General features: G+C 45.3%; 1 protein-coding gene across 6 annotated transcripts in view; it reads left to right on the top strand.

The window, feature by feature from the left end:
- Nucleotides 1-12024, top strand: part of capn3a (calpain 3a, (p94)) — a 45835-nt gene that overhangs the window by 31875 nt on the left and 1936 nt on the right. For 3 of the 6 annotated variants that reach the window (XM_031787652.1, XM_031787648.1, XM_031787649.1), the window contains exons 15-21: nt 974-1031; nt 2141-2214; nt 3227-3295; nt 3417-3495; nt 7810-7926; nt 8858-8910; nt 9332-9396. In XM_031787652.1, coding sequence (XP_031643512.1) covers nt 974-1031; nt 2141-2214; nt 3227-3295; nt 3417-3495; nt 7810-7926; nt 8858-8910; nt 9332-9358 — 477 coding nt within the window. In that variant the 3' untranslated portion in view covers nt 9359-9396. The remainder of the gene's footprint in view (nt 1-973; nt 1032-2140; nt 2215-3226; nt 3296-3416; nt 3496-7809; nt 7927-8857; nt 8911-9331; nt 9397-12024) is intronic. The other 3 variants (XM_031787653.1, XM_031787651.1, XM_031787650.1) reach the window with 1 other exon arrangement.

The following is a 12024-nucleotide window of genomic DNA, read 5'->3' as shown; positions in this document are numbered from 1 at the left end:
TGTTGTCAGGCCTCCTGTATATCTGTCCTGTTGTTGTCAGGCCTCCTGTATATCTGTCCTGTTGTTGTCAGGCCTCCTGTATATCTGTCCTGTTGTTGTCAGGCCTCCTGTATATCTGTCCTGTTGTTGTCAAGCCTCCTGTATACCTGTCCTGTTGTTGTCAGGCCTCCTGTATATCTGTCCTGTTGTTGTCAGGCCTCCTGTATACCTGTCCTGTTGTTGTCAGGCCTCCTGTATACCTGTCCTGTTGTTGTCAGGCCTCCTGTATACCTGTCCTGTTGTTGTCAGGCCTCCTGTATATCTGTCCTGTTGTTGTCAGGCCTCCTGTATATCTGTCCTGTTGTTGTCAGGCCTCCTGTATATCTGTCCTGTTGTTGTCAGGCCTCCTGTATATCTGTCCTGTTGTTGTCAAGCCTCCTGTATACCTGTCCTGTTGTCAGGCCTCCTGTATATCTGTCCTGTTGTCAGGCCTCCTGTATACCTGTCCTGTTGTTGTCAGGCCTCCTGTATATCTGTCCTGTTGTCAGGCCTCCTGTATACCTGTCCTGTTGTTGTCAGGCCTCCTGTATATCTGTCCTGTTGTTGTCAGGCCTCCTGTATACCTGTCCTGTTGTTGTCAGGCCTCCTGTATACCTGTCCTGTTGTTGTCAGGCCTCCTTTATCCATGTCCTGTTGTCATCAGACCTGGGTTCAACATTTGACTGAGCTTGCCTTGTGAAATGAATGGCTCAATCAAATGATTTAAGTATTAACAAAAATGTTTTAAAAACTATTTGAACTCAGATCTGGTTAACAAATGAATTTGATGAGGTTCTATGGGTCAGGTGAGGAGGCTTTCAGACATCAAAAGATAAACACAAACAACTACTGGCATTGAAACATTAACAATGTTCATGTTTAAAATGTTAGAAGTGTCCAGATACACACTCAGGTGACTCCATATGTCCTTCTCCCGCTTTCTCCTCTCTCACAGGAAATGGAAGTTACCGCCAACGAGCTGAAGAATGTCCTCAACAGGGTTGTCTCCAAACGTAAGACTAAGCGTGTTTCTCAATATGCATACAACCGTACTCCACACGCTTATGCTCTGAGTTCTTTCTCCGAGGTGGTTCTCTTGAGTACGTTCTCCGAGGGGGTTCTCTTGAGTACGTTCCACGAGGAGGTTCTCTTGAGTAGGTTCTCTTGAGTACGTTCTCCGAAGAGGTTCTCTTGAGTACGTTCCCCGAGGAGGTTCTCCCGAGTGCATTCTTGTGAGGACGACAGTGTGGAAAACGGATAAAATGTCACATTTGAGAAGCAACTCTGTGCTAACGTTAATGCATTAACGTTACCTTTGACCAAAACAGACAAAACAAGATATAACTCAATCTTGAAGTTTTACTTCATAATTATCAGCAAACTATATGTGAATCGTATTAATCCAGCTAGTTTTACATGTAAAAAAACGACCCAAAACTAAAAACGAATGTTATTATGCAAGGTAGATGGCCAAAATTAGCTTAAGATTTTTTGTTGTGGGTAGCTAGCTAGCTATCAATTCTTCGTCAGTTAGCCAGCGATCTACGACACTACAGTTGGTATTGTAGGCAGATAAACATGTCCAAATGAACACAGTATGTATTTATTAACGTATTAAAGATACACTATTGTTGTCAGGCAATTTATGAGATGTGAATGGACAACTTTTCATTCTGAAGTCAGAGTTAACTTTCTTTCGCTTCAGCTCAAAACCAGTCGCCATTTATTTTTTTCAGGAAATGTTAAGTCGTTTTTTTTTTATGTGGTTGCATTACATTATGTCAACAATCCTGGGAATATTTCAGTCGAAGATTGCGTCGATGTATGCAAACCAAGTACGCATCTGAGAAGGGCCCTCCGTGCTCCGTTTCGCATACTTTGATTTGGACTCGTACCCCGACCGTTGTGTGCTCCAATTCGCATGCATATTAAGAAACATCCTAAAACTTCACATTACAGTCATCGTCTGCATCATTAGAGAAGGGCTTCAACAAGGCCGCGTTTATGTTTACGTAGTCTGTCAATGACAGATTAGCCCTGCACTGACACCTGATTCTACTAAGTTAGGGTTTGTTAGTGATTGGTTGATTAGTTACAGTATCTCTATCTCACTCTTCCACAGATAAGGACCTGAACACAGAGGGTTTTAGCCTGGAGTGCTGCAGGAGCATGATTGCACTCGTGGACGTATCCTCTGTATCTGTGGTGTCTGTAGAGAGAGACCCTCCTGGGTCAGGTTGTGTTGTCTGTAGACAGAGACCCGCCCGGGTCAGGTTGTGTTGTCTGTAGATAGAGACCCGCCCGGGTCAGGATGTGTTGTCCGTAGAGAGAGACCCGCCCGGGTCAGGTTGTGTTGTCTGTAGACAGAGACCCGCCCGGGTCAGGTTGTGTTGTCTGTACATAGAGACCCGCCCGGGTCAGATTGTGTTGTCAGACCCGGGTCAGGTTGTGCTGTCTGTAGACAGAGACCCGCCCGGGTCAGGTTGTGTTGTCTGTAGATAGAGACCCGCCCGGGTCAGGTTGTGTTGTCTGTAGATAGAGACCCGCCCGGGTCAGGTTGTGTTGTCTGTAGATAGAGACCCGCCCGGGTCAGGTTGTGTTGTCTGTAGATAGAGACCCGCCCGGGTCAGGTTGTGTTGTCAGACCCAGGTCAGGTTGTGCTGTCTGTAGATAGAGACCCTCCCAGGTCAGGTTGTGTTGTCTGTAGATAGAGACCCGTCCGGGTCAAGTTGTGTTGTCTATAGCAGTGGTTCTCAAACCTCTCCTCGGGACCCCCAGACATTTTCACAATTTAGTTGTAGTCCTGAACTAGATCACCTGATTCATTTAGTAAAACACCTTGAGGACTAGTTTACAATGTGAATCAGATGTGCCATCTCAGGAATACATGCAGAACATGCAGCAGTTGTGGGTCCCCATGAAAGGTCTGAATTATCTAGAGAGAGCACAGCCTGTTGGTATCACAGACAGGGCCTACGGTGGACAAACATCAGGGCCAAATTCACCTTTTACTGCAGTAGTACGTGCCCGAGGTCATGGGTGTTACCGAGGTCATGGGTGTTACTGAGGTCATTGGTGTTACTAATGTAACAACCAGGAAGTGTTGAAATAGCTTATTCAGAGTATGTGACCTTGTTGACAGGAAGTGATTGTAAAGTTTTCCATGTTGACGTCCGTCACTGTGGTCTTAACTAAAGCTAATGTCTAGATGGACGGGACGGGCAGACTCAGCCTGCAGGAGTTCAGACATCTCTGGAACAAGATCAAACAGTGGCAGGTGAGAATGCTCTTCTTCATCATCATCATCATCTTCTTCAGAATACAGGGTTTATCTCCACTCCCAATGACACTGTAAATAGGGTCAGATTAGTAGATTTAATAAATGCTCTGTTTCTCAGGGGATCTTTAGACACTACAGCTCGGACCAGGCTGGTATCATCAACAGCTACGAGATGAGAAATGCCATCAACGATGCAGGTTAGTTACCAGATACAATAGAATAGAACAGATCGTATCCCTGTTTCGGCATCTACAACAAGATGGAAAGTCCTCTATAGCAGTGGTGTATGTATGTGTTATATATATATATATATATATAGTATACCGTGGTGTAAAGTACTTCAGTAAAAATACTTTAAAGTACTACTTAAGTACTTGTACTTTACTATTTGTATTTTTGACAACTTTTACTTTACTACATTCGTGAAGAAAATAATGTACTTTTTACTCCATACATTTTCCCTGACACCCAAAAGTACTCATTACATTTTGAATTTTCACACACTGTATATATACCTTTTTCTATTGTATTCGTGACTGTATGTTTGTTTATTCCATGTGTAACTCTGTGTTGTTTGTGTCGCAGTTGTAAATGAGAACTTGTTCTCAACTGGCCTACCTGGATAAATAAAGGTGACATTTTAAAAATAAAAATGCTAACCAGGACAGGAAAATTATCCAATTAACACACTTATCAAGAGAACATCCCTGGTCCATCCCTACTGCCTCTGATCTGGCAGACTCACTAAACACAAATGCTTACACTTGTACTACTTAAGTATATTTTAGCAATTAAATGTACTTTTGATAGTTAAGTATATTTAAAACAAAATACATTTAGACTTTTACTCGAGTAGTACATTTTTTAACTTTTAATTGAGTAATTTCCTGATTACTTTTACTCAAGTATGACAGTTGGGTATTTTTTCCACCACAGCCCTATAGAAAGCAAATAGCCGCCCTCTCCTTTCCAGGAAGGATATCATTTTTATTTATCTTCATATGGTGATTTATACCCTTTACGTTCCAGAACACTTTCAGCATTGAAGTTAAGTTCTTAACATTGAGTACTACAGTAGATATACAGTGTATTCGGAAGGTATTCAGACCCCTCCACATTTTTCACACTTTGTTACGTTACAGCCTTATTCTAAAATGGATTTGTTTCCCCCCCACCCTCATCAATCTACACACAATACCCCATAATGACATCACAATACCCCATAATGACATCACAATACCCTATAATGACAATGCAAACAGGTTTTTAGACATTTTCGCAAATGAATAAAAAATAAGATATCACATTTACATAAGTATTCAGACCCTTTACTCAGTACATCGTTGAAGCACCTTTGGCAGCGATTACAACCTCAAGTCTTTTTGGGTATAACGCTACAAGCTTGGCACACCTGTATTTGGAAGGTGAACTTTCACCCCAGTCTGAGGTCCTGGGCGCTCTGGAGCAGGTTTTCATCAAGGATCTCTCTGTACTTTGCTTCGTTCATCTTTCCCTCAATCCTGACTAGGAACCCCACAGCGTGATGCTGCCAGCACCATGCTTCACCGTAGGGATGGTGCCAGGTTTCCTTCAGACGTGTCATGTGCCTTTTACTGAGTAGTGGCTTCCGTCTGGCAACTCTACCATAAAGTCCTGATTGGTGCAGTGTTGCAGAGATGGTTGCCCTTCTGGAATGTTCTCCCATCTCCACAGAGGAACTCTGGCGCTCTGTCAGAGTGACCATCGGGTTCTTGGTCACCTCCCTGACAAAGGCCGTTCTCTCCTGATTTCTCAGTTTGGATGGGTGGCCAGAGCTAGGAAGAGTCTTGGTGGTTCCAAATTTCTTCCATTTAAGAATAATGGAGGCCACTGTGTTCTTGGGGGACCTTCAATGCTGCAGACATTTTTTAGTACCCTTCCCCAGATTTGTAGCTTGGCACAATTCTGTCTCGGAGCTCTAAGGACAATTCCTTCAACCTCGTGACTTGGTTTTTGCTCTGACATGCACTGTCAACTGTGGGACCTTATATTGACAGGTGTGTGCCTTTCCAAATCATGTCCAATCAAATGAATTTACCACAGGTGGACTCCAATCAACTTGTAGAAACATAAAGGATGATCAATGGAGACAGGATACACCCGAGTTCAATTTTAAGTCTCATTAGCAAAAGGTTTGAATACTCATTATGTAAGTAAGGTATATATATATAAAAAAAAAATTATACATTTGCGAAAATGTCTAAAAACCTGTTTTCACTATTTTTAGAATAAGGCTGCTCTCTCTGTCGAGATGTCTGGTTTCTCACCAGAGATCAATGCAGCCCCTATTTCCACGTAATTCCTGCCCTAGAGCAGAAATGCTTGTTTCACTTCCACCTCCGAAGAATGACGCAGGCTACTCATACATATTCACGAGATTAGGGGGCTGGAACGTTGTGAGTGGACAAACATCAACAAATAGGGAACTGACAGCTGTCCGTTTAGGTAGCTAGCATGCTAACATTAGCTAGTTAGCTATTTTGCTAACATTATCTGTTGTTGCTGGGCTTTTAAAAATGTTATCCATGGCTCAGGCAGCCAAGTCGACACAATGCTGTTTGGCTCAGTTCAGTCGCCCTGAATAGAAACGTAGTCTGAAAAGTAGCAGCACGTCATCTAACTGGTCTCACATAACTTGATATGCCCGAACCAGTGGTGTGTATTTAAGGGAAGCCAGGCTTATCCAAACATTTGACCAATAAAAACATTAAAATTATAAAATAAATTTAACTTTCGTCTCTGTTTTTATTTTTTTAATGTTCGATCAATTTCGCAAGTCGCTGAATCTCACCAGAGAAATCATCAGAGCGAGGGAAACAGCACCTCTCTGTCTCAGTATGTGTAGACCCTGTATCTGATGCTGTCTGGACAGTGAAACAGCACCTCTCTGTCTCAGTATGTGTAGACCCTGTATCTGATGCTGTCTGGACAGGGAAACAGCACCTCTCTGTCTCAGTATGTGTAGACCATGTATCTGATGCTGTCTGGACAGTGAAACAGCACCCCTCTGTGTCAGTCAGTATGTGTAGACCATGTATCTGATGCTGTCTGGACAGGGAAACAGCACCCCTCTGTGTCAGTATGTGTAGACCATGTATCTGATGCTGTCTGGACAGTGAAACAGCACCTCTCTGTCTCAGTATGTGTAGACCATGTATCTGATGCTGTCTGGACAGGGAAACAGCTACCCCCTGTCTCAGTATGTGTAGACCATGTATCTGATGCTGTCTGGACAGGGAAACAGCTACCCCCTGTCTCAGTATGTGTAGACCATGTATCTGATGCTGTCTGGACAGGGAAACAGCATCTCTCTGTCTCAGTATGTGTAGACCCTGTATCTGATGCTGTCTGGACAGTGAAACAGTATCTCTCTGTCTCAGTATGTGTAGACCATGTATCTGATGCTGTCTGGAATGAAAGAGTATGATATGTTGCTTTTGTAGAATTTGACTGATTGATGCCAGCAAGCATTTGAACTCCCTTGATAAAAAATAAAATAAATAATTAGCCAATCAGCATTGAGCTGAGCTCAACTGTGGGTTGTCCTGGCACAGCAAAACACCCCCAAAGGGAGGCCAGTTTGGATTTGGCTTCACACCAATCAAATCACACCCGGAGCAAAGCGTTATCATTGTCAGAAAAACGTCTGTTTTTGGTCTACTGGTGTTGTTGTCCTGCAGTAGCTAGCTAGCTAAATCGGCCCTTTCCTACACCATGCATGGAAACGGGGATTTGGATTTGTGATTTTGACTTAAATTGTCGCCAATGATTACGACAGCGTGTCTGATCTAACCATACATTTATATATTGTGCCACTGGCCTGAGACGATCGAAGTTCAATATGTAGCCTGGTAGGCTCACATTAACTAGCTAGCTAACGTAGCTCGTTAATTGTTGCCCATGTGAGGAAGTAAGGCTGCTTACCCGTAGCTAAAATGCTTGAGCTAGCTTATGAAACCAAAAAAGTAAAAGCTATGAGAGCCATCGACCGTTCTGTTAAAGGGAAAGATAGGAGGACGGCATTGGAGTTCCCAATTGTCCTTTACTTGCAGCCCACACACGTAGAAATCAGTACCAAGCACAGCCACATGATATTTAGCCGCATTTCTTGGACAAAATCGTGTTTTTTTTGGTATCACTAAAGTTTGTTTTCAGTGAATTAAACTCAGCATATATAGCGCTCTCCAGCCTCTATTTTAACCACACCCAAAGTCCCACTTTGTTGCACAATGTTACCAGGGTCTATGAGCCAGGAATTCAAGCCCAAGGGACGAGGTAAGAAAAGTGTTCAAGAACATCTGTGACATTGTTAGAGGTCATTTACAAGTCAAGAGTAAATGTATCCAGACCCTAGAATTATCGTTAAATGGCCGCCTGATAACGGACTCCATCCACTCCAGTCTAATCTCTACGTCCAATATATTTTACAGTCTTGTCACTACTCAGTTATTGTGTCCTTGTGTCCCGTTCAGGCTTCCGTCTCAACAACCAGCTGTATGACATCATCACCATGCGTTACGCCAATGAGGGTATGAACATCGACTTTGACAGCTTCATCAGCTGTCTGGTCCGGCTCGAAGCCATGTTTAGTAAGTCCCGCACGCTCTTCACCTTAGTATTCTGTCTGGTCCGGCTCGAAGCCATGTTCAGTAAGTCCCGCACGCTCTTCACCTTAGTATTCTGTCTGGTCCGGCTAGAAGCCATGTTCAGTAAGTCCCGCACGCTCTTCACCTTAGTATTCTGTCTGGTCCGGCTCGAAGCCATGTTCAGTAAGTCCCGCACGCTCTTCACCTTAGTATTTTGTCTGGTCCGGCTAGAAGCCATGTTCAGTAAGTCCCGCACGCTCTTCACCTTAGTATTCTGTCTGGTCTGGCTAGAAGCCATGTTCAGTAAGTCCCGCACGCTCTTCACCTTAGTATTCTGTCTGGTCCGGCTAGAAGCCATGTTCAGTAAGTCCCGCACGCTCTTCACCTTAGTATTCTGTCTGGTCCGGCTAGAAGCCATGTTCAGTAAGTCCCGCACGCTCTTCACCTTAGTATTCTGTCTGGTCCGGCTAGAAGCCATGTTCAGTAAGTCCCGCACGCTCTTCACCTTAGTATTCTGTCTGGTCCGGCTAGAAGCCATGTTCAGTAAGTCCCGCACGCTCTTCACCTTAGTATTCTGTCTGGTCCGGCTAGAAGCCATGTTCAGTAAGTCCCGCACGCTCTTCACCTTAGTATTCTGTCTGGTCCGGCTAGAAGCCATGTTCAGTAAGTCCCGCACGCTCTTCACCTTAGTATTCTGTCTGGTCCGGCTAGAAGCCATGTTCAGTAAGTCCCGCACGCTCTTCACCTTAGTATTCTGTCTGGTCCGGCTAGAAGCCATGTTCAGTAAGTCCCGCACGCTCTTCACCTTAGTATTCTGTCTGGTCCGGCTAGAAGCCATGTTCAGTAAGTCCCCGCACGCTCTTCACCTTAGTATTCTGTCTGGTCATATTCATGTTTTATTGATTGATTGATGAAATGGGGTTTTTGTTTACAGGGGCGTTCCAGGCTTTTGATCAGGATGGTATGATCAGACTTAGTGTCTTGGAGGTAAGCTGCTAATGCTAATGATACACAGTCTGATGATGAATGACATGGAACAAACATGATGTTACTACTGCCTTAGGGGCTGTGTTGACAGAAGACATGTGTCAGCACGCTAACAGATACTACCCCTCTATGTCCTGACTGATACGACCCCTCTATGTCCTGACTGATACTACCCCTCTATGTCCTGACTGATACTACCCCTCTATGTCCTGACTGATACTACCCCTCTATGTCCTGACTGATACTACCCCTCTATGTCCTGACTGATACTACCCCTCTATGTCCTGACTGATACTACCCCTCTATGTCCTGACTGATACTGCCCCTCTATGTCCTGACTGATACTACCCCTCTATGTCCTAACTGATTATACCCCTCTATGTCCTGACTGATACTACCCCTGTCTCTACTCATTGTCCAGTGGCTCCAGCTGACCATGTATGCCTAGATTGCCAGACAGGTCTTCTCAGCCGGATGTCCTCCCAGGTGAGACCCATCCCACAAGAAGAACAGAGCAGAACTTTATGTCCTCACATTAGACAGCTACCTACCAGTCCTCACATTAGACTGCTACCTACCAGTCCTCACATTAGACAGCTACCTACCAGTCCAGTCCTCACATTAGACAGCTACCTACCAGTCCTCACATTAGACTGCTACCTACCAGTCCAGTCCTCACATTAGACTGCTACCTACCAGTCCTCACATTAGACAGCTACCTACCAGTCCAGTCCTCACATTAGACAGCTACCTACCAGTCCAGTCCTCACATTAGACAGCTACCTACCAGTCCAGTCCTCACATTAGACTGCTACCTACCAGTCCAGTCCTCACATTAGACTGCTACCTACCAGTCCAGTCCTCACATTAGACTGCTACCTACCAGTCCAGTCCTCACATTAGACTGCTACCTACCAGTCCAGTCCTCACATTAGACTGCTACCTACCAGTCCAGTCCTCACATTAGACTGCTACCTACCAGTCCAGTCCTCACATTAGACTGCTACCTACCAGTCCAGGCCTCACATTAGACTGCTACCTACCAGTCCAGTCCTCACATTAGACTGCTACCTACCAGTCCAGTCCTCACATTAGACTGCTACCTACCAGTCCTCACATTAGACAGCTACCTACCAGTCCAGTCCTCACATTAGACAGCTACCTAACAGTCCTCACATTAGACAGCTACCTACCAGTCCTCACATTAGACAGCTACCTACCAGTCCTCACATTAGACAGCTACCTACCAGTCCTCACATTAGACAGCTACCTACCAGTCCTCACATTAGACAGCTACCTACCAGTCCTCACATTAGACAGCTACCAGTCCAGTCCTCACATTAGACAGCTACCTACCAGTCCAGTCCAGTCCTCACATTAGACAGCTACCTACCAGTCCAGGCCTCACATTAGACAGATACCTACCAGTCCTCACATTAGACAGCTACCTACCAGTCCAGTCCTCACATTAGACAGCTACCTACCAGTCCTCACATTAGCATTAGACAGCTACCTACCAGTCCTCACATTAGACAGCTACCTACCAGTCCAGTCCTCACATTAGACAGCTACCTACCAGTCCTCACATTAGACAGCTACCTACCAGTCCAGTCCTCACATTAGACAGCTACCTACCAGTCCAGGCCTCACATTAGACAGCTACCTACCAGTCCTCACATTAGACTGCTACCTACCAGTCCTCACATTAGACAGCTACCAGTCCAGTCCTCACATTAGAGAGCTACCTACCAGTCCAGTCCAGTCCTCACATTAGACAGCTACCTACCAGTCCAGTCCTCACATTAGACAGCTACCTACCAGTCCAGGGCCTCACATTAGACAGATACCTACCAGTCCTCACATTAGACAGCTACCTACCAGTCCAGTCCTCACATTAGACAGCTACCTACCAGTCCTCACATTAGACAGCTACCTACCAGTCCTCACATTAGACAGCTACCAGTCCAGTCCTCACATTAGACAGCTACCTACCAGTCCAGTCCTCACATTAGACAGCTACCTACCAGTCCAGTCCTCACATTAGACAGCTACCTACCAGTCCTCACATTAGACAGCTACCTACCAGTCCTCACATTAGACAGCTACCTACCAGTCCTCACATTAGACAGCTACCTACCAGTCCTCACATTAGACTGCTACCTACCAGTCCTCACATTAGACTGCTACCTACCAGTCCTCACATTAGACAGCTACCTACCAGTCCTCACATTAGACAGCTACCTACCAGTCCAGTCCAGTCCTCACATTAGACAGCTACCTACCAGTCCAGTCCTCACATTAGACAGCTACCTACCAGTCCAGTCCTCACATTAGACAGCTACCTACCAGTCCAGTCCTCACATTAGACAGCTACCTACCAGTCCTCACATTAGACAGCTACCTACCAGTCCTCACATTAGACAGCTACCTACAAGGCCTCACATTAGACAGCTACCTACCAGTCCAGTACTCACATTAGACAGCTACCTACCAGTCCAGTCCTCACATTAGACAGCTACCTACCAGTCCAGTCCTCACATTAGACTGCTACCTACCAGTCCTCACATTAGACAGCTACCAGTCCAGTCCTCACATTAGAGAGCTACCTACCAGTCCAGTCCAGTCCTCACATTAGACAGCTACCTACCAGTCCAGTCCAGTCCTCACATTAGACAGCTACCTACCAGTCCAGGGCCTCACATTAGACAGATACCTACCAGTCCTCACATTAGACAGCTACCTACCAGTCCAGTCCTCACATTAGACAGCTACCTACCAGTCCTCACATTAGACAGCTACCTACCAGTCCAGTCCTCACATTAGACAGCTACCTACCAGTCCTCACATTAGACAGCTACCTACCAGTCCTCACATTAGACTGCTACCTACCAGTCCTCACATTAGACAGCTACCTACCAGTCCTCACATTAGACAGCTACCTACCAGTCCTCACATTAGACAGCTACCAGTCCAGTCCTCACATTAGACAGCTACCTACCAGTCCAGTCCTCACATTAGACAGCTACCTACCAGTCCAGTCCTCACATTAGACTGCTACCTACCAGTCCAGTCCTCACATTAGACTGCTACCTACCAGTCCAGTCCTCACATTCA

This window comes from Oncorhynchus kisutch, linkage group LG14 (genome assembly GCF_002021735.2).
Source record: "Oncorhynchus kisutch isolate 150728-3 linkage group LG14, Okis_V2, whole genome shotgun sequence".
Lineage (NCBI taxonomy): Eukaryota > Metazoa > Chordata > Actinopteri > Salmoniformes > Salmonidae > Oncorhynchus > Oncorhynchus kisutch.
The sequence above is the reverse complement of the archived record's forward strand: the minus strand, read 5'-3'. Positions and strand labels throughout refer to the sequence as shown.